Consider the following 27,890-nt stretch of genomic DNA (forward strand, 5'->3'; position numbering starts at 1 on the left):
TTTGATTTTAATATTTTTAATTGTTAGAAATATTATCTTAAATTGCACATAAAGCCATTAATTATAATTAAAGCATGCAATTGTTTTTATGCATATTAACATGTTATTATTCATGATGAATGATTATGTATATTAAAAACCAATGTAATTGTATTTTTATGGTTGAATGGGTGAAATATTAAAAAAGGACTTTTGTGTCATGTCTTTTATCTATTTTTCTTCTAAAACTACAAAATTATTTTCTCATATAATTCCTCTCAAATGTAACTTGAGGTTTCTTATTCAGTTATGTAAATATTATATAATTTAGAAATGTAAGAATTTAGATAGGAAAATTATTTTATAATCCAAGACGAATAAAGAATGAGGGTGTGTAATATCTCACATTAGCGGGTGAAGACTTGAGGGAAGATTTTATATAAGCATGCTCACTTTGACTAGTAAGATGTGTTTTGGGACCATATATGGCTGCCAAGAACAAATCCGTGAGACTCATGGGCCAAAACGGACAATATCTTGCTAATGGGGTGGGGTGTTACATTGGTATCAAAGCTGGACTCACTGGTTGTCTGGTAGTGTTGACGGGGTCGTCCGACTTCTTAAAAGGGTGGATTGTAATATTTCATATCGGCGGGTAAGGACATGGGAAAGGGCCTTGTATGAGTATGCTCACCTTGACTAGTAAGACATGTTTTGAAGACATGTGTGGTTGCCAAGAACAAATCCATAAGGTCCATGGGTCAAAGAGGACAAAATTTTGCTAATGGGATGGGGTGTTATAGGGTGAATGATACAACCATGATACTTGCAAATGATTTATGAATATTTACAGTAGCTACTTAGAATTTGACCACCCAATTCTCTTTGATGACTCGAGAAAGTCAATTTAGATATAACCATAATCATCTAATTAGAATGTCATGCTATGAGTGTATGTTAAGATGTAATTATTATGTATGATATATCAATTGTGCCATGAAATGAGACATAATTAAAATTGATTACAAAGCCCTCATTAATATATTATTTATATGTTGAGAGCATTTATTATTGCCTTCTGATTTTATATGGATAAAATTAGAGTTTCATTCATGGATAACTTGTTGAGCTACATAAGGTTACCATTAATCAAATATGTTTAATGCTATAAAATTGATTATTACTAACTAACTTATATGATTTAGATGAGTTACTTATGATCATATAAAATTAGAGGTAATAGTTAGGCGAAACATATATGATATTTTTAGAGAGAGTCGTCACTTAAAGATGTTATCTATCTAATTTAATTTATTTTGATTTATTGAGTTACTTAAGATCATATAAATTAAATGAGATTCTATCACACTAGGAGATCAAAGCAAGATTTTATGAATTAATACTTGGGGCTATTAATTTGGAGGAAAACAACATGAGATAAAATTATAATTAATACCTTATATAAATTTGGTTTTAAATATTTATGTACAAAACAAATACTTGTTATCTTTACATGAATAGGTTGATAGATTACCATGAGTAAAAATAAATATCTCTATATAGCATACATGATACCAACAAATTTATTGAATCAAACTTTTTGAACTGGTATCAAAGTATGAATTCTTTTTTCCAAACAAGAAAAAAAAGGTTATATGTTTTTGAAAATTTGAATCCTTGTGTCCTAGATGAGGACATTGATAACGAAGTTAATATTGAATATCAATGTCATATTGATGACTTGAATGACTTATGGTTTGCAATAACTTAGGCTTAAAGAAATTATTTCAAACTTAAAAGAACATATGATATTCAGATAATTTTTGTATAAACCCTAAACAACTTTAGATTTGTATAATAAGATTCTTAAAACTCCTGAAATTTTTTTAACTTATTGTTTCCACTATGTGCATATGTTTATGAAAACCCAACACTTTTAACCTTAATTTGAATATAATTTTTAATTAATTCAAAATAAAACAACAATTATAAAGTTTAAAAGTTTAAATTAACAAATATAATTCAAATATACAAAATACAAAGAAAACTTAAAGTATTAAAAATCCAAATGACAATAATCACAACCCACAATTAAAAAAAATACAAGTTCCTTCACTTCTAGATAGTAGATCTAGTTAAATGAGAATATTGAGTTTTTATACATCCAAAGCGGAACTTATTTTTTGGCTTATAGTTTATACAATTGAGATTGAACCAAGTTTGATTAAATTACCTAAATCTCTAAAAAATAGGCTGAGTTAAATGGATTTTGTCAAGTCAAAATCTTACCAGTTGCCAGCTTAAATAATAACTCAACTTGAATAAGGTTTTGGATCTAAGGTCACCCTGCTGATTTTATATCTATGATTATTGTAGCTGCCCTCACTTTCACCATGGATTCATCACTTGTTCATTCTCCTGCGCACGCAATCTCTCATGAGAGTTACGGTCAGCGTCAATCATTGTTGTTGATGAAAACAACACCAAATAAATAAATAAAATATTTCTTCAACAATAATGCGTTAAACACAGCAGCAGTAAATAAGTGAACTTGATATATATATAAATATAAAGCGGTAAATTTGAGAATTAATAAAAGTATTAAAACTCTGAACTTGTTTGAATGGATTGCCTTGTTCTTCCCTGGCCACGATGAGAGCTTAAGGGGGTTTTTCCATGGCGTCTAAAAGCCCAAAGCTACAGTATGCTTCGTAAAGTGAGCACAATGTTCTTGTTCCTCTGCAAAACTTGGTTCTAATCCGAGGTTAATGTACAGAGGCAAGTGTCCCAGGAGCACTGTCTCAAGACCAATTCAGACAACTGAAGACATGGTCCTACAAGAGTAACTTCTAAGCTACCTTAGTATGCCTTTCTCCTTGTCTTGTTAAATAATTTCCATCGATAAGAAATAAAAAGTTCATTCATCAAAGTTGTCAAAGCAGGAGGTATTTAATTTTTTGGATGTTGGATTATAGGTTAATTAAATATTTATTCAAATAACTTTAAATAACTCTACTGAATATTGAAAGGTGCATTATTATTTTTGTAAGAGCTGATTTATATAACTCTTTCTAGGTTTCTAATTTAACATGATGCAATTAAAATGTATTCTTATGTTCTAAATCCAAATTAAACGTGTAAAATAAATTTTATAAATTTGTGACTATTTTAAACTCCAAACCTTACAAGAAATCAAATCAAATTCGGACTAATGGTGCACAATTCTCTTTGTAAACTCGTTGATTTGTCCCATCATCACCAATCAACATTACATATTTAATGATGGTGGGTTCAAGATCATATATGAGTGTGGGGAGCCAATTTGACTAGTCACCAGAGGAAACGAGGGGACCTCTACCATTCTTTTTCTGAGGAATTGCTATCGGATTAATTGGCACCCATTACCCTCTGGCCCATATCTTAATTCGCCAAGGCCATCGGTTTTTGATATAGATGGAGACCTGTGTAACCAAAATTTAGCATCGAACTGTGTAAAAAAAAAATATTAAGGTAACAATAAGCCAAGGCTATCACTGGTCAAATTAAAGTAAGTATTAGCGAACCATCTAGTAGGTGGTTTAATAATAAGAGCATGAGATTAAGAGATTTGCTTTTCCTGTAGTTTTAGATTCAAGCTCCGTGGTTGCTAATATGATCATCACTAGAAACTTACATAGTCGTTAACTTCAGGATTCGTGTGATTAGTTGAGGTGGATGCAAGGATTTGTTTTTCTTATAATTTCATGTTCGAGCCCATAATTATTTACATTATCAATAAATCATGCAAATTTCACATCTACCTTGTTATAGTGTCAATAATGAAATAACTTAAATTTTATATGCACTAAGAATAGATTTCTAAGCATGTTGCACGCTATCCGTAAAAATAATATAAAACTTGGGAATTATTATTTCCATATAGATCAAACCAGTCACATTAAATATACGAATCACTCCACCTACCTCAATAATTTTAAGATCTATTATACCAACCAATTAAAAGAGTTTGGTCCACATGAACCCAGCTGATTACTGCATGGAAACTATATATAAAAAAAAGACACGTAAGATATTGAACCATTAAAATGTATAGTAAATGGGTGTTTTTTTTAACAGATTTACAGCTTAATTAATGCCAATGATCCAAAATGTAGACAGACTTTTCATCAACCTTGAACTGTAATTTGGCATTTTCGATCAATGAGATACATATTGAACCATGAAACCAATCAAGATTATATATAACAAGACATGTGATGGAGTGATGTGGACCTTCCGATGGATTCAGTGGCTGAGAAATGGAGGGTGAAGCAAAAGGATTAGACTCATAAATGCATCCCTACGACTCGAGGGATCTGACATGCATTGACTCAAAAACCAAACGAAGATGGGAGAGAATCCATGTAGGGTTTAAGTTCATTGAACACTCGAAACAATCTTGGACGTGTGTGTGCAGTTGAAGTAGGAGAATGTCCAAAGCCACACATGAAGGAAGGCACACGAGGTGGTCTTGGCTGGATCCAACTGGTATCCTTAAATGCCATGGTACGTAGATCATTGTCTTAATTGATTATTTAGTTTTAAATTCTTTATTTTATAAACTAATAAATAGGAAGAAAATTGGTGTGGTTTCTTGTTAGGTTTGAGCTAGAGATTCGCGTGGCTAGCTAAGGCTCCACTACGATTTTTTTCTCCAATTTCAATAAATGAGGGCTCGATTTAATTTTCTAGTAAAAAAATGTTGTTGTTGTCGCTGCTAATAATAATAAGAGTCCCTATATGGCTAATTTCAACCTAGCATTCTTGTTATTTTTAATTATTAGTAATAATTTTTTTATTAACATATACATTTTTTAATTTATTTGATTTTATTTTAATTTATACTTATAAATTTTTTATATACGAAAATACATCACAAAAAGGCTATATATATATATATATATATATATATATATATATATATAGCTAGCCCGCAATCAACATCTCAAACTACTCGAAGGATCACTAGCCAAGTAGCTAGTAGGAGCTAAATTGAAGGATAATTTAATCTCAAACTACTCACACGTGGAAAGCGACTTGCTAGCTACCTTGAGCCAGTTCCTCCAGAAAAGGATGCGAGGAGGAGTCAGACAGTCAAAGAATGCTTCCAGCCTAGCAACTTTTGAGGAGCCACCATCAACATCTCTCCGATTGACATCACTTCTCTTAATCCCATTTCTAATCAATGATTAGAGATTTGTTTTTGTGATTCTTAAGGTTTTGTTGTGTAGACTTTCTTTTCTTTGATCCTCGGAGAATTCCATGTATTCATGGAACTCTATGTATTGAATGGCTGCACTCTGCAGCAACAATATTGCCACTGCTAGAGCTCCATTTCATCACTTGATGGAATTATTTGTCTAATTTCGAAGAAAAAAAAAGGCATATAAAAGGGATCGTATGCGAACATGTCCAATTTGTTCTCTTCGAAACTATTTTTGTTTTAGTTTTGTAAGTAATATATGATACTGGACATAGAAACAAGAAATGCTACTTGCAAAATACGACAAATTCCTGATCAAGGTTTTTCTGGGAATTAAGACTAATCTACATAGAAAAGTTTTGTCATCTCATTAATTTGCAGTTCCATGCAGAAAATTAGGGTATAATATTTCTTATTTGTGCCCTTGTTTTCTTGGATTAATCTTGTCATTTGAGTTTGATATTTGGCTGTTTTTTTATGTGTATTTTACGAAAAAAATCTATGATGTTCAAACTTTAACTATTATTGAAAATCACAACTTGAATATCAAAGATGTTTTTCGCAAAATACATGAAAAATAACCAAATTCCAAACTCGAAGAGTCATTTCTTAGCTCAAGATTAATCCAAGAAAACAAGGAAACAAACAAGAAATAATCTACCCTAATTTTCTGCATGGAACTGCAAATGAGGTGACAAAACTTTCCTACGTAGATTAGTCATTCCCAGAAAAACCTTGATCAGGAATCTGGAGCTCTCTAATACTGAGAAAAGGATTGATAAAGAAAGAAAATGGCGCAAAGCTGATTACAACACGAAGGCATATGGTGCCAAAGTGGCCACAAGGCCAGTAGTACTGGCAATGACTAGCAGACAACTCATCGTTTGTCCACGGAACGGCATTAAATTGTAATTATTGAAAATTAGCGATCATAAAATTCATTGGCATTAAATACATCTAATTCTTTTGAGCTAACATTCAACAATGGATCTCTCATGTCATAAAAAGAAGCCATTGTCCACCACTAGTTCTCAGAAATCATGGTCCCTCCCACAGTGCATCACTCTCCAGAATTTTTCTATAAATAGGTTCCACTTAGCCACATACCATGCACCAAAACACTCAGGTTCAGTTCTAAGTTCTTTAATTACCTGCCTTGCTTCTTAGTTTACTAAATTCAAATCCAGGATACAACACCATGTCTGCCAATGCCACTGAATCCCCAATGCCGGAATCCTTTTCGGAAGTAGAAATGCTAAACAAGGGCATTGTTGATGCACTGTATAAGGGATTATCAAATGGTCACATGGGGACCGTGGCCAAACTCATAGCAAGTGATCTAGAATGGTGGTTCCATGGACCTCCACAATGCCAACACATGATGAGAATACTCACCGGGGAGTCCAGCCACACCAAGTTCAAGTTCGAGCCAAGAAGCATTGAGGTCGTCGGTGATTGTGTGATTGCAGAGGGCTGGGAAGGTGCACAGGTTTACTGGGTGCATGTATGGACCTTGAAAGATGGTGTGATCACACAATTCAGAGAGTACTTCAATACATGGCTCACCGTGAAGGATATAAGCCCACATGGTTGGGAAATTAGACATGAGAACCACACCTTGTGGCAGAGCCACCCAAGAGACCTTTTCAGCCGCTCATTGCCTGGTCTTATTCTCGGTATTTAGGGGATAGTACTTCTGTAGCAACTGTGACATTATTGCTTGAAAGGGAAATAGACCTACAAGTAATAATACAAGAAAACTGAAAATCATGTGTAGTGTACCAATTAGCTTAAGCTAGCTGATCAGTTTTTTCGTCTTAATTTAAATTCTCCTCTGAAAAATATCTGAACTCGTACCATATATATATAATATGGAATCAAGCATGGTACCTAGTTTCTTACTGGAAGAATTTTCCGGTAAACCGGGTTGTTGAGCTCTTCAAAAGTTGTCTGATCATAATGTAGAAATTACATAAGATATGACCTGGTACAGTAGTATCTGGAGTGGTCCAACACCATGCAAAGGAGTTAATTTCAGGCATTAGACATGCAATGATTTGCGATATATAGGCCATTCTATTTGCTCGTCCTTTTCTGTCCAGTCATACTACAATGACACCCTACCTTCTTAGGCACAGATTTTCAGCATTAATTAACATATTCAAGCTCAATCCTTGTCATTCCTGCTTATAAAGTGGACCCTTTGTTATCCATAATTGAATCCAATCAAAGATCAGAAGATATTAACAAGTCAATTTACCTGCATGCATGGTAAAAATTCATTTCTGTGTTGATGTATCGATCCCTATTCCTTACTGTAGAAGGTAACCTCTAAAAGCATGTGAATGGTAGAGAGTAGTGGCATTTATGCTCAAGGTCAAGGGTATATGAGTTGCAGAAGGTCCTTCTTGTCATGAGGAGCACTGAATCCAGTTAATGTTTTGTGCAGCTCGTAAAACGTCTTGCACAATCATATAAGAATCTAATGCCTAGTTCAAGATGGAATCGGGAACGTACGAGAAATTAAAGAAGAATAAAAAACTACTCGAATTTTGTTGACGTAAAAAGATTTCAAGGAAAACAATCAAAATTTTAGGAATGCTGCCATGCCAGCTACTGGTCTGTTGTAATGTAGAGTTTTAGTTGATGCTACATCCGAAGAACTCACGAAATAAGCTACAAGTTAGGTGGCTTTAGCGCAAGCCATACATGAAGCAGCCTTCCAATAGAACAACACAAATCATGCTTTAAAAATAAGTTAAGCAGAAAATAACAGCTGAAGCAACTGTATATAAGCAATCCCAAGATTCATGACTGCAGGATTTATGCAACAGATTGCGATCTTAAAATGTAAGCAGCCTTTGAGGGTCGTGATTAGTTTTTCCACCCCTGAATAGAGGATTATTCGAAAATAAATCTCTTGATCATTTAGCCAGGATATATAATTTTTTTGCGAGAGAGAGGGGACTCAAATGGAAGCAAAAGAAATAATGACATCCTATATGTTTTGAAAACCAATGAACCAGCACACTTACTGCAGTTCATTGAGCTTTCAGCAGTAGGTTTCGATCGTCAAGCACCTGAAGACAATGCCCAAAAGTTAGCAAAGAGAGCAATCAAACTGCATGCAAGATCTAATACTTGAAGTGATGGATTTCGGTTGCTAGCTAAGAAAAAATACAACGGATTCATAGAGGTAGACACAATACAACATATCAGGTAGCATTAGTATGCTTTAAAAATGAATCTTTGGAACTTAGGCACAATGTTGCGCATAAATCTCTAAATCAAAAGCGAAAGCACATGGTTGTTCTCTGCAGAAGTGCTAAAGGTGATTATTTTCCCTCAATATATTTTGAACAGTAACTTCCTTTTGTATCAAGGCCAAAGCTGGCGGGTTCATATCTTTCATGGAAAAATCCTCCTCCACCTTGGATAACTGCCTGCCTGGACTATAATGATCTCTTGACAGTCTGCTTGGACTCGGAGAGCGCTTAGCCCCAAGCCCCAACAGTCTATGACTGTTATGAAATGAAGTTGGGCTAGACATGAACTGAACTATTCCATCTTCACGGGGCAAGGAGGGGAGAGTGGGGTGGTTACTCTCATTTGTTTGTTTCCTGCAAAACTTATCCTCGACAATATCATAGAAGTCAGCTGTGCGAACTTCTTGGGCAAGGGAGCACCAACAACAAAAAAGCCACTGTGCGCAGTCTGCAATGTCTGGTTTTCCAATAAATATGTTACTTTCTGGCAAATTGAATCTCTTTCTCATTTGGATCCTCCAGAAGCCACCATAGAGTAGACCAAACAAGCAGAGCACGATACCAGTTAATCCAAGAGCCACCCTGACAGTCTCATTGTCAATGTTGATGGCAGCCAAGTTGAAAATCCAAAATGGAGCTGTGCAGAAGAGGAGAAAAGTGGCAATGTGAACATACATGTTTCCAAATCCAAGTCTTTCCATATTCCACCCAAAAACACAAAAACTGCAGAAAAGAGAAAGGTAAGCTGTACGGATGTTGTCCCGAAAGTCAAACAATCCCCCTCTCCACTCGGGTGCATACTCAACTATTCTCTGTTCATCTCTTGATACAAATGAGAATCTCTTCTCCATTGACATGCGGTGGTTAAGATGGCTAGCACTATTTGTGAGAGTTTGATTCTGGGCTTCCTCATCAAATTCAGAGTCATACTCCTTACCAAGGGGGCTGATGATGGTGTACAAACCTGCCATTGCTGGAGCAGCAATGGCAACAGAAAGGCAGATACCAACACCTATAGCAGGTCGTTCAGATCTATTATATTCCAAATTAAGACTACATAAAGCATACTGAGCAAAGCAATTCAAATGGAGTAACATAACCACTACCATCATGTGAGCCCATTCATGAGGTTTATATGTGCCATTTTTGCAGTATATTTTTCTGAGTTTGGTTATGTCCTTCGACCTCCACCTACATAGAAGTACAAGGTGGTAGAATCGCTTTGGGTGTTGGTACAAACACATAAGAGTAAACAGAGCATTGAGGATTTGATTATTGACTTCAAACCATGCATCTCTCTGTGATTTCTTTGGTAGGGCAGCGTCCAACATTCCTGTCATTACAAGAAAAAGGATCGCTCCCGAGACTGCGACACAACTTATCCATAAAAAAAGCACCATGTTAAAGGGATTCTTGATCCAATTTCTGCAGATGCTCCATAAAGATTCCCAGTCAATTTTCTGCGTTGTGAATCTGTTAAAATGTTCTCGATAACCTTGTCTAGTGGAAGAAGGTACAGAACGTGAAATTTCATCTCTTTCCTCTGCCATCTGCTTGAATTTAGTCGATGGAGAAGATAAACCACCATTGGAACTAAATTTCAGTATGTTTAGCCTCCCCGGAATAGCTTTTAATGCATTTTGTTTCCCCACGCTCAGTTTGTCATCACTCAGAAGTCCCTTGCGCGAAGTTGAAACATCAAGAGCAGCGTACTTATCATTACTAGCCCTAGGATCATTTTCAGTCTGATTTGTCGGCAGCTCTTCCTTAAATTCTGCCACGCCCCCTCCACTACTATTTAAAACCATTTTACCAGAAAGCTAGACTCTTCTTGAATTTCTCAGGATCTGATATCTTTGAATCCACAAGCCTACAAATGGATGTTGTCTACACCACTATGCCAAATGCCACAGACCAGAATGCTAAACCTCATCATCTTCGCAATTTTCATCACAAAAAAAATTCAAAACCCATATCATGTTGGCGCTGCAAGAGTACCATCAAAACCTATTCAAACTACAAAATAAAGGACCAATCAGATTCCAAACCAGGCCAATAACAATAAATATCTTGTCTAATATCACAGTAAAACTATATCACCTCTACTCAACAAGCAGAATTAGAGCCTTCTAATCAAATCTAAAGAAAATGAAAGCCTTAAGAGACTATAGAAATCGAAAAGCCGAGCTTGTCCAAAAATTTCAGTTTCTAAAATCACTACAATGACACATTGAGTTGAATTGCTTACCAATAAAGAACTCACTGAAAAAATAAACACAGGGAGCTTATTTTTAACATCAGTGATTACAAAACAAGACTTCTCTAATCCAATACCCGTAATCATTATCAAAACCCATGGAGAGAGAGTTAACTGATTTAGCACATCAGCAATCAGTTTCTATGTTAGTTTCAAAACACCCTAAAAGCCATAAACTTGAACAATCATCATATTATGAATTTCTTTCAAATCCCACCAAAAAGCTAGAACCCATAAGCTTTCTCATGACAACTAATAATGTGAAAGAAAACAACACACGAACACTAAAATTAGCGACTAATCATCAAACACATTAAAACAATTCCCTGACAAACACAAAAATTGAAGTCCAAAAAACTTTAAAGACAATTCAGTGTGATAAGAAAGGTTTAAGGACGAACCCAGAAAGGAAACTAAAGAATGAAATGATTTTATAGAAAAAAAAAAAAAATAGCAATGCTAAAGCTAAACAGTACCTGAAGGTTGCCCATGGAAGGTGATCCTCCCAAGTGTTTCCTTGCTGCCTGAACATTAACGAAAAAGAAGGGCCAAAGAAAGAAAAAAGAAAACGACCAAAGCTTTACCAAGTCTGGCCTGACAACAATCCCAAGAACACAACAGTACAAGGGTCTAGCAGATGTCAGAATATAAGTCACAGTATTCTTTTGCTGTCTTTGTTCTTTTTCTTCTCTTTCAAAATTTAGGCTGTCAGCAACTCATGAAGATTCAAAAATTTACAGCCCAATTCCCTATTACTTTTCCTTTTGAAAGTGGTCAAAAGGTTGGAGGTGACATAAAGGTTGTTGCCCTCAAATACTTTTCTGATTTTGTATGTGTGCTTTTTGGGAAAAGTAAATATTCTTTAGTCCCCAAACTATTCTTTGATTCACAACTAGGTCATTAACAAAACAAACTTTTTGTCTCCCATCCTACATTATCAGTTAACCCACATTATTCAGGTATATGATGACAAAAGTATAATTTTTAAGTTAAATAGGTCCCTCTTGTTTATGATTGTAAAGGAATTTTTGTTAAGAGAAGAGTTGAGTTAATTGGGAATAACACTTATATACAAAATAAATTTTCAAAAATATGGTTTTGTTTAAACGGTATTGTTTTTTAAATATTTTTTTAACTTATGTTATTTTTCCATAACTTTTAACAAATTCATTTTTAAAAAGAATTCCTCTCTCTCTTGGTCAAACCCAAATAAAAAAATTAAAAATTGATTGGGATTTAATATTAATTAATAATAAGATATATTTAATTTTTAAATTTTATGTTCATATTTAAACTTGGTATTGTAAAAAATTTAAATATCTTGTATGCACCACATCGATGCATTTCTAAAATCATTCCATAAGAAGGTTTAATTTTAATTAACATGTAATTTGATAAAAAAAAATTATTTTATACTATTGATGAAGTGTTAAAATCAAAAGTATTTATAAATAATGTTTTTTTAGTGATTGAATCATAAGTTGGTTAAATATCTTTTTAAATAGTTCATTTCTCCAATGTGAAGGTAAACTTTCTTAATAAATATCTATAGATACATGCAAAAAGTATTCTTTTAGGATGTTTGAGGATCATCCGTTGATAAAATCAGCAATTTTATATAGAAAAATAAATAAATACATTGAAAGAGCTTTAAATACTACTATTTAGGTTGTTATTGTGTTGAATTTGTATTTTTTTAATGGAAGAAAAACTTGCTCTTTACCTAGTAGTTTAAAGAATATTTATAACTTTTGAATTTTATTTTTTTCTTGGATGAAAGGGTTGGGGATTAATTTCACCGTGAAAATATTTATGAATGATAACATATCTTTTACACAAGTATTAATAAAGAAGAATATTTCTTACATAAGCATTAATGAATAATAATGAGAAATGATATCTCTTATACAAGTATTAATAAAAAAGGAAGAAAAAAGAACTAAACACATGTTTTCAAAATTAAAAAATAGGTTAAGACACATTATTTGGTGGTTGGGCTTGGGTTGCATGTCTAAACCTACAAAAAGATGTTGGGGTTGCCCGACACCCAGAATCGGGTTGCAACCTAAACCTAGCTCTCTTCTCAGGATCGAGTGTTTTACCAGAGCTCTTAAAAATTACTTGGAAATGGGTTAAAAAATTTGGAGCACATAACCATTATAGGTTTGGTGCAAAAAAAAAAATGTCTTGATCCAGTCAAATTAAAATAAAATTAAATAAGAAAACTTATTATGTTACGTGAATCATTAGACCAAGAAAAATCTACATATTTTTTCAGCAAAAAATTCGTGCTCCATTCAAAATTAGACCGTGGAATTATCATGAAGGCACTTTAGACCGATATGATGCTGAAATTTCTTACAGGAACTTCCAGACAAGGTTCCTTTTTTCGGGCTGAGAAAATTTTTCAAGTTGAACTCATGGTTGCTTATGGGCTCATGTCTGTGGAACCCAGCTTAGGCTAAGGTTCTCAAGCCTCACTGGTAAGACAAGAGCTATCGTTAGAAAGTCGATCCATCTGTCGTTAGAAGGTTGCTGCCATTGACAGTAGCAACTCTTCAATTTTGTTTTTTTTATAAATCAAAATGTCCCATCTAGTTTACACGCACCACAACTAATTCCTAGAACTTATTTAATATCCTGCAAGCTAATAAACATATAAAGCAACACGAAAATAACAAACATACACAATAAAATTTGAACTTATGGAGTGTAAGGGACTTCCACCGCTGGACCACATCCCTCAGTGCACAACTCTCCAATTTTGGTTCTGCTGGCGGTGGCTGAGTGAGGATCGTCATTCTCTACGTTAAGACAAGAGCTGTCTTTGGAGAAAGTCAAATACTTGCATTAGAGTGCCTCAGGCCCCTCAAAAGAACAGTTTTCCCAAACCAACAAAAGCACAATTGCTTGAATTAACCTTTGTCTAGAGTTTAGAGTGCACCAGTCGTCATCAAATCCTGAACTTGGAGCTGCATGTAATGACATGTGAGCAGGAGCTAGGTGATCTGATCGATGATGTTGCCTGTCTTTGAGAAAACAACTGTGAGCAGCCACAAACCTAACAGCTATACTCACAAGAGGAGATTTACAGAGATGATGAGGAAAATGTCCAGAGATGTTTTTCAAGATAGAAATGCCACAGTTGTAAGCTTTATCTATCCAGTTACTTGCCAATGCCACAGCTTAAAGATAAAGATGCTTATTGCTATATTTCAGTAATTCGAGAGGATGAAATGCGAGTGAATCTTTTCTTCCTGGATACAGGAAATACAAGTTACATGTGTTTTTTAGGCAAGAAACATGGGTGACAATTTAAAGGGAATAATGATATATGTAATAGCCCACCTGTTTTTTCTTTTTTTCTTTTTTGTTTACGATAATATTTTGGGATGCATTTAACAAAAAGATGGTGGAAGGGAGAATAAAATTAATTTCTTAATTGTAAAGTTATAAAACACCACCACAAATTGTATATCAATATAATTCTCAGACCGGATTTAAATTACTAGATTAAGGTTCAACCTGCAAATTATCAAATCATCGGGTCAACATGATTTATCATTTTCCATTTCAAAACAAAGTTGTTTCAGTTTTTTTTATAAAAAAATATTTCTTGATTTTGACCTAGCTTAGTTTGACAAATCAACCGAGTGATCTAGGGTTGTTAAGTCAATTTTAAAATCAACTCAAATTAATATCAGTTCAAATTAAAATCGGTTAAGGTCAAGTTTCAAATCACGGATTTGCCTATTCATTCTGCCTATTTGTCCGGGTTTAATAGTTATGCATACACTTCTGCTGTACCTTTTGTGTAGGAAGAAGCATCTTCTCGCCTCGCATCAACGCTGCCTTGAAATTGAAACTCCACCTGCACCAACAGTGACATGTTACAAGAACACAGTCCTTCGTTAGGTTACTCTAATTTATAGCTTAGTTTTCTAAATCTTGTAAAACACTCCTACACAGGAGCATTTTTGGAAGAATTTAAGATGGTATCAATCTATTATTTGTCGGTAAACAAGATCAAATGTATTCAAGTAGTTTTTTTTGAAAATATTAACAAACTAAACCCATGTTTCGAGTTGTTTCATGATAAAGTCGAACACTAAAGAAATCTATTGGACAGGCGGATCCGTATCTCTTACAGCCAACAGAGTCTTCTGTTCTTGGAGAGAAGCAATTTGCTTAGCTTGACACCAATCCCAAGGAATCATTTCTAATACATCCGTGGGGCAGGCCCGGAAAGCAATCTTCAATTTTAAGCACAAACACTTGACTACTAGAGAGTATAGGCCATAAAAATAAAAAAAAAACTCGCCACAATTCACAATAATCTCATAAAAGTGTGATGAAAGTCACAAAACCTTGAAGCAGTTTGGAATAAACCATTATTGCAAGCAAAATAGAACAAAAGAAAGAACTCACGAGCTGACACCACGAAACATAACAAGGGTAAATAATCTAGTGACAATTTGCCTTTCTTACGAGAACCGGGAACATCATAAGCAACTGTAACTCCAATAATTGATCTTGCTCGAGCTGGTTTTTCATGCAAACATACGAGGACACGTTTGAGATCCCCAGACCGGACCATCTAACAACGGGTGCTTATCATACTGCTTCAACTAACACAAGGAAGAGAATCTTACCACAACTTTCCCAGAGTTAGGGTCCAATTCACTGCTCGTGAACCACTTGATAATTCAGATTCTAATCAAGATTTTAAGAGAGATTTTTAAGTAAAATTCATGAAAAATTATAACGTGATAATTAACCAAACATATACTCGACCGATGCTTATGCCCTTCTACTTGATGAGGATTAAAGAATTAGGCAATTTACACATGAATTGAATAAGGTATCAAGACAAACCTTCATTAATACCTATCAATTTTTCACACAAAATGCAAGCTTATTTATTCCAGTATAAGTGCAAAGCAATGGACCTGAAAAAAGATACATATAAATATGTACGCTATAGCTAGTGCTATGCTCTTAATATATACAGCTCTGAGAGCAATATTTTGAATTATTGAAAATCACTGGAATTTTCAGGTCAAATCATCCTCTAGTTCTCTGGACTTCAGGGCATTCTTGACTTTCAACAGTAGTGTGACCTTCCAAGAATCCTACATAACATAACATTCCAGGTCAGTGCTAACTCCGTAATGTTTACAAAACGTAATGTTGAGATCAGTGCAGTCTTTGCCAAATTACGGTTGCAACTGATTCAGTAAACTTCAGATTCCAAAAGAAAGAAACTGCAAGAATTAAACTTCAACGCCAAAAAAAGATGTACCAGCTTGGAAATGCTATCAAATTCCTTGATAATGGAAGTGAGCTTCGGAACATCCTCCTCATCAATTGCAGTAGCTAAATCCTGAAAAGTTATAATAAAAACCAATGAGCATGAAGAAAGCACTTGCAAAATGACACATCAAGGTCACCATTTCACCAGCAACCTATTGCCTAATAATCTTCATTCCATTCAACCAATTTCTTTACCATATTAGCAGTGCGCTATTATGTCTATGAACTCAAAATGCTGAAAAAATAAACTTAATACCGCACAAGGTAACTCAATTACATATAATGCATGACAAATAGCAAGCCTGATAATTGAGAAGCATCCACTTACTGATAAAAATCTGTATTCTCGAGTTCTAGAAAATGTTGGATCCAAATTCTGCACAGCCAATTGATATTTTATTTATTCAGAAAAGTAAACGACATGTTGATACAGATACACATGCAAAATAGATATCCATTGTCTATAGCAACTGAACCTCATATTGCTCCAATGCATTGGTTATGGCAACAACATCGCCTCTGCGGAGTTGGCAAATCCCAGCATTCAGAAGATATCCTCGTACTCCATATTTTAACAAGTTATTGTTGAGCGACTGTCGTGCTACATCTTCATATATCTGAATTGCTTTCTGATATCTGAAGAACGAAGTGAAACAGAATTAATTCATCCACAAGATAGAAATCATGCCGTCCCCACTAGCCACAAGATTGTGATTAGAGAAAAGAAAACAAAGTAAAACCAACTAAAGACTCCCAACTGCATGAGTGTAATGGTATATTATCAAGAAAATTTAATAGCTTTATTATTTAACTGAATTCACTTACTGTTCAAGTTGAGCAGAAATTTCTGCAACTTTCAGCTTGCACTTGTTAGCAAGGGAGTTTGATTCTTGAAATTCATAATAATCAGCAGCTTTTTCAAAGTACAGAATAGCCTTGTCACTGTTTTGCTCGAGCTCATACAACTCACCAATTTCCTGAATCAGGAAAAAAAAAAAGTCTGAAGATATTAGTTATCCATATCAACTGCATAACTTACACTTCAATGCTATCTAGACACTACAAATACATGTCAGATGCATATGGGCAACAATAATTTTTTAATCATCAAGATTAATACCGAAATCCCTATATTATCAAAATAAATTAGCCCATAATCACTAAATAAACAAGGAAAATGACTCCTAAAAATTATTCATTTCTACAAATCATAGTACCTTGCAATACTTTGCAGCATTGCTATACCTTCCCATATCAACATAAATATCCACTGCTTGCAAATAGCACGAGATAGCCCCTATAAGAACAACAACCGCATAAATTATTGACTTGTTAAATTACAAAATAATGGGATTTTAATGTCATAATCAATTAAAAAATCAAATCTTAACAAACACCTTTAGTTGATGTTTTCTTGTAGCAGCTTGCAGCATCTACATAAGCAGTTGCAGCTTCATGTCTGCTATCCAACTGTAAAAACAATTACTAACCTGATTATCATCACAAACACTAATTACAATTAAGGAACAGTGATTAAATTACATCATAATCATACCTTTAAATGACAATTAGACAACTTGATGAAAACAGACCCAGCTTTATCCCCTGTAAAAAATAAAATAAAAACTATTATTATAAAATGGATTAAAAAGGAAATAAAAAGAAGAGGAAGGAAGTGGGATTTATACAAGATTTGGCGAGTTTAAATTGATTGGCGGATTGGGTAAGCAAATCAGCAGCATCTTCGTATTTAGAGCCCAGTAAGGCCCAGCCGTTGATTTTCTTATCTGCTTTTTTCTCGAATTCTTCTCCTCTTCTAATATGATCCCCCATTTCCTTGATCTTCTTTATCAGTTTTCTATCTCTGCTTTTGATTTTCTCCTTTTCCCTTCTATTTGTGTTGAGAAAGGAAAACAGCGAGAGGATGATAGATGGTTTGGTTGGCGAAATAGCGCGTGAAGGATTAGTCAATCTTGCTTTAAAACTTAACAATGAAGGCGATGCCACGGAATTCTGTTTCGAGGTATGACTTACCCCTCAAGTATCGTGGTCCTGTTAAAATAAGTTCCGCAGTATCAATTTCTTGACTGTATCTTTAAGCCATTAAACCCGGATTGGCCCGGCGGGTGGACTCGTTTTGCTGGACCGGTCCGGGTTAGACGAAAGACCTGAAAATGAAAAAACTGGAAAGACCCGGTTGCCCGGGTGAAACCCGGCATATATATATATAAACTTTACTAACTGCAAAAGGAAAGAACAATGTATTCAGCCCTAATTTCAGTCGAGTAGAAGAAGAAAGCCAAAGCCGTTCAATGGTGATTCGGTAGATCAGAGATCTTCTACAAGCGGAGAATTAACGAAATTTTCAAGCCAAGGTAAGAACCATGTATTCTTTTAATTTTAAATGCTGTCTGGTTCAGGTCATTTAAATCTTTCTTGCCTTTTCTGATCGCTTTGAAGCTTTAGCTCTCGTTTCGCTCGCCATAACAAGTTGAGCGTCATGGTCGAACACACACACCCTCACCTTAAGGTAAGGCATGGTTAGCCGTTGAAGAGACAATACTTTATTAGAAAAAGGACAGTCACAGACTCGCGTTTAAGTCAGAGTCTCAGTGAACAAACGCTCACTAACACTCACTTAATTGAAAGCTAAATAATAAACTTTGACTCTTCCCACTAGATAGGAAAATTGTGAATTAATGGAACAACTTAGTTTGTTGTGCGTCTACTCATGCAAAGCAATATACCTTGAGAATCAATAATCAGACTGTGTTCAAGTTCCTATACCTGTCGCTTTAGTTGCAAAGGCATGCATTTGTCTTCTGCTGCAAAGGCATGGAAAAAGATGAACTTGATCAAACTATCCTTAATTTTCATTGCCATTTGTGAAGTCAATTTAAATTGGTCTGTTAATCTCCAAACTTAGCGCGTGAAACACCGATTTTTGTGAAGTTTTAATGTTCTGATTGATTCTAGAAAATTACAGTAATTCAATGTTCTGGGAATAAAATGATTGATAGTTATTTGTGTTTTGGTTATGATGAACCAACAGTTCTGTGTATATATACTCAAATTTTGTTATGTCTGTTATTGCCGTAGATTATAAGAATTGATTTGTGAATTAAATAGTATTAAGGACTTTAATTCTTAAATCATTACATTAGTAGCTGTCTTCAGAGAATACAACCAAAGCTCCTTGAAGTACAAATGGTTTTTTAGTTGGGTTGACTTGGGTTGACCCACAAGACCCGTGACCCGGTTATTTTACTGGGTCAACTACTGGCCAGTTTAAGCTATTATTTTTTATAGTTTTTATATTTAATTTGAGATCAATTCGGAAAAAAAAATTGAATTATTGAATTATCTTATCAATGTGTTATCAATTATTTTTATTAAAATAATTTTTTTTTTAAATTTGAATAAGTTTAATGAGGTTAATGAAAATACTAAATATATTAGGCTGAATTAATATTCTATCTTGATTTTAAAATTTATCTTGACTAGTTGATTTACGATACAAGTTTAAATTAAGCTAGATTTCAATAAAAATAAAATAGAATTGAGTTAGTGATACATAAAAAACTCAGGTTAACTTATTACCCATCATCACCTAGAAAAAAACCTGGTCAAAATTAGTTGATTTTTTTTTTATCATTTTATCTTCAAAATAATATTTTTTTATTAGTCAAATTAGTGAAAAAACCTTGGTTAACCCATAACCCATATGACCTAGAGACTTGTCCTTGATCAGCTTTCGAGTTGGATTTAAAAACTACATATCTTATTTAATTTAGTTAGGAACTCGTTTTAAGTTAATCTTTATATCCAAGTTTTTGGGTCAACTTATCAAGTTAGACTAATTAGGGTAGTTTTCTAAATAAATTAAGTAACGTTGTTAGATTAATTAAATTTTCAAGACGAATAATGTCATTAATTAAAATGCTTTTGGTGATATTGTTTTGCAAAGCCTGAATATACGACGATAATTAATTCAAAATTTGATCATTAATCATGAATGTTCAACCTATCTATTAATTCAAAATTTAATCATAGTCTTAACCAAGTACTCGAATTTGACAAAAAAAATAAAATTATAATATAATATATTATGGGTGATAAATGAGAAAACCAGGAAATCAACCAAGGATAAAAAAAAAACTGATTAAAAAAATGAATAAGAATTTTGGTTGGATTTCGGTTCCAGGGATCTGAAACCAAGTGAACCGGACTGATTGAACAGAAAAACAAACCCAGTATAAATTATAAAAGCCAAACTCTCCCACAGCCCACCGTCACTCTCCGTCTCTGTTCTCTGTTCTCGCAGTCTCGCGTGCAGCTAGCCAGCAACCGTAAACGCAGTCCACTGAAACCCTAAACGCAGCCACCCTCCCTCCCTTAACAGACGCAATAACCTTAAAACAGTGACCTCTCTTCTCTCTTCTCTCTTCTCATTGCCCCTCTCTTCGGTCTCCAGCACCTCCCCAATTGCAGTTGCAGGCTTGCAGCCTCTTGCTTCTCTTGTGTGCAGCCACCGTCCCTAACCCTCAACAGCAGTGCAGCCTCTCTCTTATCTGTATGTTTCTTCTGTAAGGTTGGTTAGTTTCATTAACTCGTGGTATGTCATGCATCTATTTTTAGCTTTTAATTAGATTCATAATCCATTTAGATGACTAATCAAAACCCTTAAAAAGATAAATATATATAATCAATTCACAATTGCGTATACTTGCATTGCTCAAGAATCATTGAATCTGCCATGTTAAACAAAACATTTTTGCATAAGAAATTTAGCAGCTGGAGTAGGTTATTTAGCACAGCTAACTAGTTGATATTATGATGTTGATGCTGACTTGCCCTCAAATCATTGTAATAGCTAAACTAATAGCTCATCTTGATGAATGGTTCTGGTCTTACATTGAATCTGATTTCTTTATTATGTTTTCAGTAGCCAGCAAAATGTTGTTGTTTTTGCCATGCGATTTTTCTATAAGATGTTTATGAAAAAGATCATTGCCTTTCAATCTTTTGTGCTGCTGAGCTTCACTGGTCATTTGAGTATGTGAAGATCTATGTTGTTCTCTTGGGCATTTTTTTTGTGTGTCGGTGTGTGTGAATTATCAATTATGGGAATTTTCACATTCTTAGGCAAGGAAATTCCATCCGAGCTAGGTAGCTGTTTTTTTTTTTTTTTAAGAAAAAAAAGGAAAATTTAATGGATTAATTATAGAGTTGGATGCACAAACTTGTGTGGAAAGTAATTGATGATAGCATGCAGTCCAGGGAACTGTTATACTCATATATACTTTACAAGAAAGCTTTTGAGCTAGGATATGCTGTTATGCTGTAGTTTCATAGTTTGTAAGAAAAGTCTGAAAAAAAGTAGTGCACATTTCATATGCTTCTATGCTGATTTATACAAGCAAGGTTTGATTGAATTGATCATAAATCATTGACATATTGGAATTTGAATATCTGAAATGTGCATCCTTTTTCTTTGGATAATTATATATGCAAATGACTTGATGGTGCCAGTCAGAACTCCATTCTGTTTTTTATTGTGGTAGTTGGTTCTAGATTATTCTTTCATCAAACTAGACAATAGAGTTGGATGGAAGCTTTTGTTGCCATCCTTTTAGGCAGAGGAATTTTCCAGATTTCATTTATTTTTCCTACATCCTGTTATCAATTTGGATGAATTGGATCACTTGTGTATATCTCAGGGTTTTGCCTAAGCTGCCAAGTCAGCTTTATAGTCTATTTGGGAAGCTCATAGAAAAAGGGAATGGAAGATATACTGAAGTAAAAATCCGTAGAATTATTTACGGGCTTGAAAAGCCCTTGGTAAAAACAACTCAGGGCCATTGTAAAAAAAGTCCAAAAGAAACTTTGAAAAACCCAAAAAATTGTATAAATAACTTAGGCCCATTGTAAAAAATCTGCCCAAAAGCCAGCCAATTAAAGTGTAATAGGTTTTACCAGATTGAAACAAAAAAACCAAACTAAATTGAAACAGGTTGGTTTGAACTAGTTTTTGGTTAGATTCCAAACCTTGAACAATTTTGGTTTGGTTGTTTTCTTAGTCCAAAACTGAATTGAAATGAAAATGATCACCCCTACAATATATCAAATTTATAGTCCAAATTTATTTTTCTATAACCCGGAAGGTCTTGGATGACACTAAACCTGATATTGGTATGTACTAACAAATATAACCCTAAACAAAGCCTATTATTACTTGCACCCTCACTATTTCTGCAACTCTCCTCTCTTCCCTTGTAATAAAAATCTCTTCACTCTAAAACCCACAAATCTCCTCTCATCAACAACCCACAAAATGGCCATGAGGACATCAATTTTTCACTTTTTTGCTTAATACCACCTCGTCCTTATGCCATTTCTCAACCACTACTACATCTGTTTGTCACCATTGCTACCAGACCACTATTCTGTCCCAATACAATACACAAGCTCATCAATCTTCCTTGATCCCACTTGAAGACCAACAACACCATCTGAGAAGCTCTCCATCCACACCCATTCCTCCAAAGCAAACTCTCTCTCTTTCTCTGTATTAGCTGGTGATGATTTTCTTTTTTGCTATTGTTAGTTCTGAATGCTTTTCTCATGAATAAATATTGTAATTCTGATAAATAGAATTTTATATTTTACAGCAGGTGATTGATGGCTGATCAGAAGCACAGAATCCTGATGGTTTCAGATTTTTTCTTTCCCAATTTTGGTGGTGTTGAGAGCCATATTTATTATCTATCTCAATGCCTGCTAAAGCTTGGTCACAAGGTAGGTTTACTTGTAAGCTGTTAAAATCATCATCACTTGTGTTTTTCTTGAAAATGTGGTTGCCCACTTGAGAATGTCATCTGATTGGTGGTTGATGTGGTTGATTGCGTAAGCTATTTATTTATATTACATGATTTTTCAGGTGGTTGTTATGACTCATGCTTATGGTAATCGCTCTGGGGTGAGATACATGACTGGTGGCCTTAAAGTTTACTATGTACCATGGAGACCATTTCTTATGCAGAACACCTTGCCAACTGTTTACGGGACGCTTCCAATTGTAAGGACTATCCTTGTTCGAGAAAAAATATCATTGGTGCATGGACATCAAGCCTTCTCAACTCTTTGTCATGAAGCTTTGATGCATGCACGCACCATGGGTTACAAAGTTGTATTTACTGATCATTCACTCTATGGTTTTGCTGATATCGGAAGCATTCACATGAACAAGGTGTTGCAATTCACTTTAGCAGACGTGAGCCAGGCCATTTGTGTTTCTCATACAAGCAAGGAAAACACAGTGTTACGGTCAGGTCTACCACCAGAAAAGGTTTTCATGATACCAAATGCTGTGGACACTGCTATGTTCAAGCCAGCCCCAGAGCGACTTGGCAATGATGAAATTATTATTGTTGTGATAAGTAGATTGGTTTATCGAAAGGGCGCAGACTTGCTTGTTGAAGTCATTCCAGAAATTTGCCGTTTGTATCCCAATGTGAGCTGAACCCATAATTCATAGATTTACTTGTTTTTATGCTCCATGCATATGCAGCACTTGAATTACATTATCAGATGGAGTCATATACAGATGTTGCAAACCACCATAAGTAGGCATCGTTTTATGGGATTTCCTCCACTGTTTAAATTCTTTTTCCATCATCCACTCCTCCAAATGTGATTACTCTTGTGTCAGAGTGGCTTTTTATGTATGGGCCAAAGAGAAGTAAGAACATGAAAGTGATACCGGTGAATGAGTTTTCTTTATGAAATTCTTTTACCAGGTATTATATATGTGCCCTTTCATTATATTGAATTTGAAAGGTTGAGATAACTCTTTTGCAGCCTTTTCAAGTTCCCCTTAAGTATATAGGTACATGACCTCTTGAATGAACACATTTACATGCAAATGCTCTCCTGCCATTTCTTGAAATTCCAGCATGAAGATTATGATCATGAAAGTTTTTATCTTCTTTCATGAAATTTTGAGAATGAATGTATTTACTTGAAAATGCTCTCCTGCCATTTCTTGAAATTCGAACATGAATACTAGGATCATGAAATTTTTTATTTCATTTCTTATACTTTTGACCCTTTGTTTCAATTTGATAGAATCATCAATGAGTGCATTACCACGTCCTAATTTTGGCATCTTGCTTTTCCTTTCCATTAATATGTCAAACTTGCACGTGGTATTAGGCTTCACAGCACAAATTTCTATCCTATCCTTCTTTTGGCCGGTTGATATTCATTATGGGACTGCATTACTAGGATGGGCCCCCGTGAAGCTTGTATTCAACTAAATCTTGGGCCAACTTTTATTTTTTGGGAAATAATCTTGGAATCTTCATATACACACAGCATCAGTGGGTAATAGGATCTGTATTTAGGCAATCAGAATTTTACTTATCTCAATTGCTTCTAGTCAAGTCATTTGGAATATGCATGTATTAAGGTCAGGTTCATTGTTGGAGGAGATGGACCTAAACGGGTAAGGCTGGAAGAGATGAGGGAAAAACACTCTCTTCAAGATCGAGTTGAAATGCTGGGTTCTGTACCACATGCTCATGTACGCTCTGTCTTGATTTCTGGCCATATATTTCTAAACAGGTCAGAGGTTCTCTGGATTCTAATGTTAGACCATTCTTGTCATTATTTTAATATAGCAGCTCGACAATCTTCCTTTGGCATGGATGTATTAACCCTGAAGTGGAAATACAAATAGTAACAGAGCATTTGGTGGAGATCTGCTATATATATCTATTAGTAACATTATTGCAATTAATCATTACAAGTAGATTTATCACTGTTTGCTTGGAAAGAGGTGAAAAGCCTTATATTTTTAGCTGTTTTAGATGGATTGTTAGAGATGTTGACTTAAGACTGATCTTCTACCTGGACAGGAGCCCTTCTTTTGCAAAATTTTTCCCTGTGCCTGTTTTTACCATTTCCTCCTGGCCTTTACGTTAAATTGATTTTCATCAATTAATCAAAGGCTTATTCAACAAGAGTCAGAGTTACCACTTCTGTAAATTTGATGAACTGGAACATTTCAATTTGATATGTTTTATGAGCAAGAGGTGCATGCCTAGTTTTTGGTGATGATTCTCTTATATATGCTGCAAGTGGCTCCATACTTTGTCAAGAAACTTTGCTTTCACAAAAATCAATTATAAATAATATGACACAAAACCTGGCAAAAGGATCTAAAAACTATCATAAAGTTTAAGAAAGACTGAAGGTTGGCAGACAAAAAATGAGCTCCTGAACACCCAAAAAGATCAGATTGTATTTTGGACATTGCTTCAGGATAAATTTATGTTTTTGTTGAATATTGTCTCATTTTTTTTTAACTCTTTGGGCAGTTCTTTGACAGAGGCGTTCTGCATAGCCATATTAGAGGCTGCTAGTTGTGGGTTATTAACAGTCAGCACACGCGTAGGAGGTGTACCTGAGGCATGTATCATGAGAGGTTTCTTCTCTGTCTAGTTAAAATGATATCATATTCTTCTGTGTCTTATGTGAACCTTGCTAGAGACATGTTGCAGAATTGAAATTCTAGAAATCCCAAATCATACAGACAGCTAATTTGATACTTATTTTGATGTTTAGGTTCTACCAGAGGACATGATTGTACTTGCAGAACCTGATCCTAGTGATATGGTAAGAGCAACCGGAAAGGCGATATCTCTACTTCCAAATATTGACCCGCAACAGATGCATAATCGTGTGAGTGAGCCATTCATGATAACGTTGGTCTTCCTGAGAATTTCATAATAACCATTCACAATGGCTGAATCTCTGTGCTGCAATTGATGCTAGATGAAGAAACTCTATGATTGGCATGATGTTGCAAAACGAACAGAGATTGTTTATGACCGTGCTTTGAAATGTCCCGACCAAAATTTGTTAGAACGACTCTCACGGTATGCAACTGAGATTTTGTCTAATGAGATTAAATAACTGTTTGTAAATCAATTTAATGTGAAGTTGTAGTGGCTCTTAACCCGCTAAATACTAAATAGAGTTGATTGGTGTTTTCTTAACTTTGGTGGCTACACTACTTGTTTATTAGGTACCTCTCTTGTGGTAGTTGGGCAGGCAAGATTTTCTGCTTCGTTATGATAATTGATTTCTTGCTATGGCGTCTGCTGCAACTATGGCAGGTACTACCTGTTCCTACATATAGACTAATTCAATTCTCCACATAATATTTGACCTTTTATTCTTTAATTCACCCCTCTTTTTTTTTTCAACGTTTTGAATTTTTCTTCAGCCAACAGAGGAGATTGAGGAGGTGCCTGAATTTACTTTACCCCGTCATCAAGATGAGGAAATAATCTCAAATTTCAACCAGGAACAAAATTTGGGGTGACATTGTAGGTTTAAAGTCCTCTTGGTTCATTGAGATGGCCATTGGTTTTGGGTTCCATAGCAGAGGATTCCTCTTCCTTCCATAATTTCATCCCTGAGATGAATTTTGATATCAGATCATTTTGTTTCATATATTGATTTAGCTAGTTATTAATTAAATCTTATAAAATTTGTTTGCATGTATGTTGTTCTATTTCCAATTAATTGTAATGTATGCTGAAAAAAATGGAGGTAACTATTAATTTTTCTTTGAACTCGGCATCAAGAGAGGCCAAAATTTGCAGGAATGATGAAAAAATATAGAGGTAGGCTTTTATCCTGTTTTATAGTGCAAGCTGTTTTTTATTTGAAATATTTATATATTTTTTATTATTTTTAAAAATTTATTTTAATATTGTTAACATATTAAAATGATATAAAAATATAAAAATTTTTTAAAAATTTTAATTTTTTTTCTTTAGTAAGCTCCAAGAATACTTGCAACTTACAGGTTACAAGCAAGAATGCATCACTCCACTGCACTGATTGCTTGGGATGCTGAATGATTAAAAGGAAGAAAAGAAAATGGAAAATCAAAACAAAAAGATACGTAATAAATACATTTTGGCTGCAACCACTCAACTTCTGCGTTATCAACTTGCGTATGATGCAAATGTATTTGTAACCTTCAGCTAGCTCTCGAGACTTCTGTTCATCATGGAATGGATGCTTTGTAGATGGAGTAGGAGCATGGTCATATTGTATAGTGTAGTAGTAATGATTGTATTTTAAAATATATTTCTATTTTTTAAAATTTATTTTTAATATTAGTATATTAAAATAATTTGAATAAAATAAAATAAAATAAAACATGAAATAAAAAAAAAATTTTTAAAACTCAAACAAAAGTGTATATCATGGTTCGTGTATGGATATTCATATAACATGATAGAAAAAGAAAATAAATGGCTTTTCAAAATATATTTTTAATTTTTTTATTTGAAAAAATATGAAATTAATATTATTTTTTTTTTTCTAATGTTTTTACATGTTAATGTAAAAAATTTAAAAATATTATTTTAATATATTTCCAATTAAAAAAATTTTTTATAAAAACATCATGCAATAATTTATCAACAATTGGAGTAAAACAATATGAACGAGCAGGAAATCCAGACTTTAAAAGACTTGCACCTTGAATGGCTTCGAACTTAGAAAATCTTGCTTCTGTTAACACAGAACTTGATAAGATCACATAGGCTATAAGCAAAGCGCAGGCTGCAACTTTCCTATGGAACCACGACATTCTGCACTGTATTGCTGTACATATGTTCAAGCATGCTACATGGATTTCAACTTTTTATACAGGATATTGGATCATCACGTGAATCCAGTTTCAAGAATACAGATTTTCTAATTTTGTGAGTCCAAGTCAAACGAACTATACTAAAAGTTAGCTGAATCT

At 34.3% G+C, this 27,890-nt stretch overlaps 4 protein-coding genes across 6 annotated transcripts; 2 read left to right on the plus strand and 2 right to left on the minus strand.

Moving 5' to 3' along the window:
• The first annotated feature begins 6,184 nt into the window (after positions 1-6,184).
• LOC118056119 (wound-induced protein 1) lies at positions 6,185-8,234 on the plus strand. Its single transcript, XM_035068238.2, has one exon. The coding sequence runs from the start codon at positions 6,420-6,422 to the stop codon at positions 6,903-6,905; it is 486 nt and encodes a 161-aa protein (XP_034924129.1). The 5' UTR covers positions 6,185-6,419; the 3' UTR covers positions 6,906-8,234.
• A 117-nt stretch (positions 8,235-8,351) lies between these two features.
• Positions 8,352-11,522, minus strand: LOC118056123 (uncharacterized). Its single transcript, XM_035068242.2, has 2 exons — positions 11,221-11,522; positions 8,352-10,503 (listed from the first exon to the last, which is right to left on the minus strand). Exon 2 carries the CDS (start codon positions 10,293-10,295, stop codon positions 8,547-8,549), a length of 1,749 nt encoding a protein of 582 aa, XP_034924133.1. The 5' UTR covers positions 10,296-10,503; positions 11,221-11,522; the 3' UTR covers positions 8,352-8,546.
• A 4,074-nt stretch (positions 11,523-15,596) lies between these two features.
• On the minus strand, positions 15,597-18,118 carry LOC118056113 (alpha-soluble NSF attachment protein). Its single transcript, XM_035068233.2, has 9 exons — positions 17,746-18,118; positions 17,613-17,662; positions 17,455-17,527; positions 17,275-17,354; positions 16,883-17,034; positions 16,534-16,693; positions 16,386-16,433; positions 16,047-16,127; positions 15,597-15,876 (listed from the first exon to the last, which is right to left on the minus strand). Exons 1-9 carry the CDS (start codon positions 17,888-17,890, stop codon positions 15,799-15,801), a joined length of 867 nt encoding a protein of 288 aa, XP_034924124.1. The 5' UTR covers positions 17,891-18,118; the 3' UTR covers positions 15,597-15,798.
• A 163-nt stretch (positions 18,119-18,281) lies between these two features.
• LOC118056112 (phosphatidylinositol N-acetylglucosaminyltransferase subunit A) lies at positions 18,282-26,541 on the plus strand. 3 transcript variants are annotated; one of them, XM_073405278.1, is made up of 10 exons: positions 18,305-18,432; positions 18,518-18,587; positions 22,729-22,855; positions 22,998-23,570; positions 24,528-24,682; positions 25,438-25,528; positions 25,685-25,801; positions 25,895-25,998; positions 26,148-26,238; positions 26,349-26,541. In XM_073405278.1, exons 3-10 carry the CDS (start codon positions 22,739-22,741, stop codon positions 26,445-26,447), a joined length of 1,347 nt encoding a protein of 448 aa, XP_073261379.1. In that variant the 5' UTR covers positions 18,305-18,432; positions 18,518-18,587; positions 22,729-22,738; the 3' UTR covers positions 26,448-26,541. The 3 variants fall into 3 exon arrangements, with proteins under 3 accessions (XP_034924122.1, XP_034924123.1, XP_073261379.1); XM_035068231.2 differs by lacking the exon at positions 18,518-18,587 and having other exon boundaries at positions 18,282-18,432; XM_035068232.2 differs by lacking the exon at positions 18,518-18,587 and having other exon boundaries at positions 18,286-18,432; positions 22,732-22,855.
• The last annotated feature ends 1,349 nt before the right edge of the window (positions 26,542-27,890 follow it).

This window comes from Populus alba, chromosome 16 (assembly GCF_005239225.2).
Source record: "Populus alba chromosome 16, ASM523922v2, whole genome shotgun sequence".
Lineage (NCBI taxonomy): Eukaryota > Viridiplantae > Streptophyta > Magnoliopsida > Malpighiales > Salicaceae > Populus > Populus alba.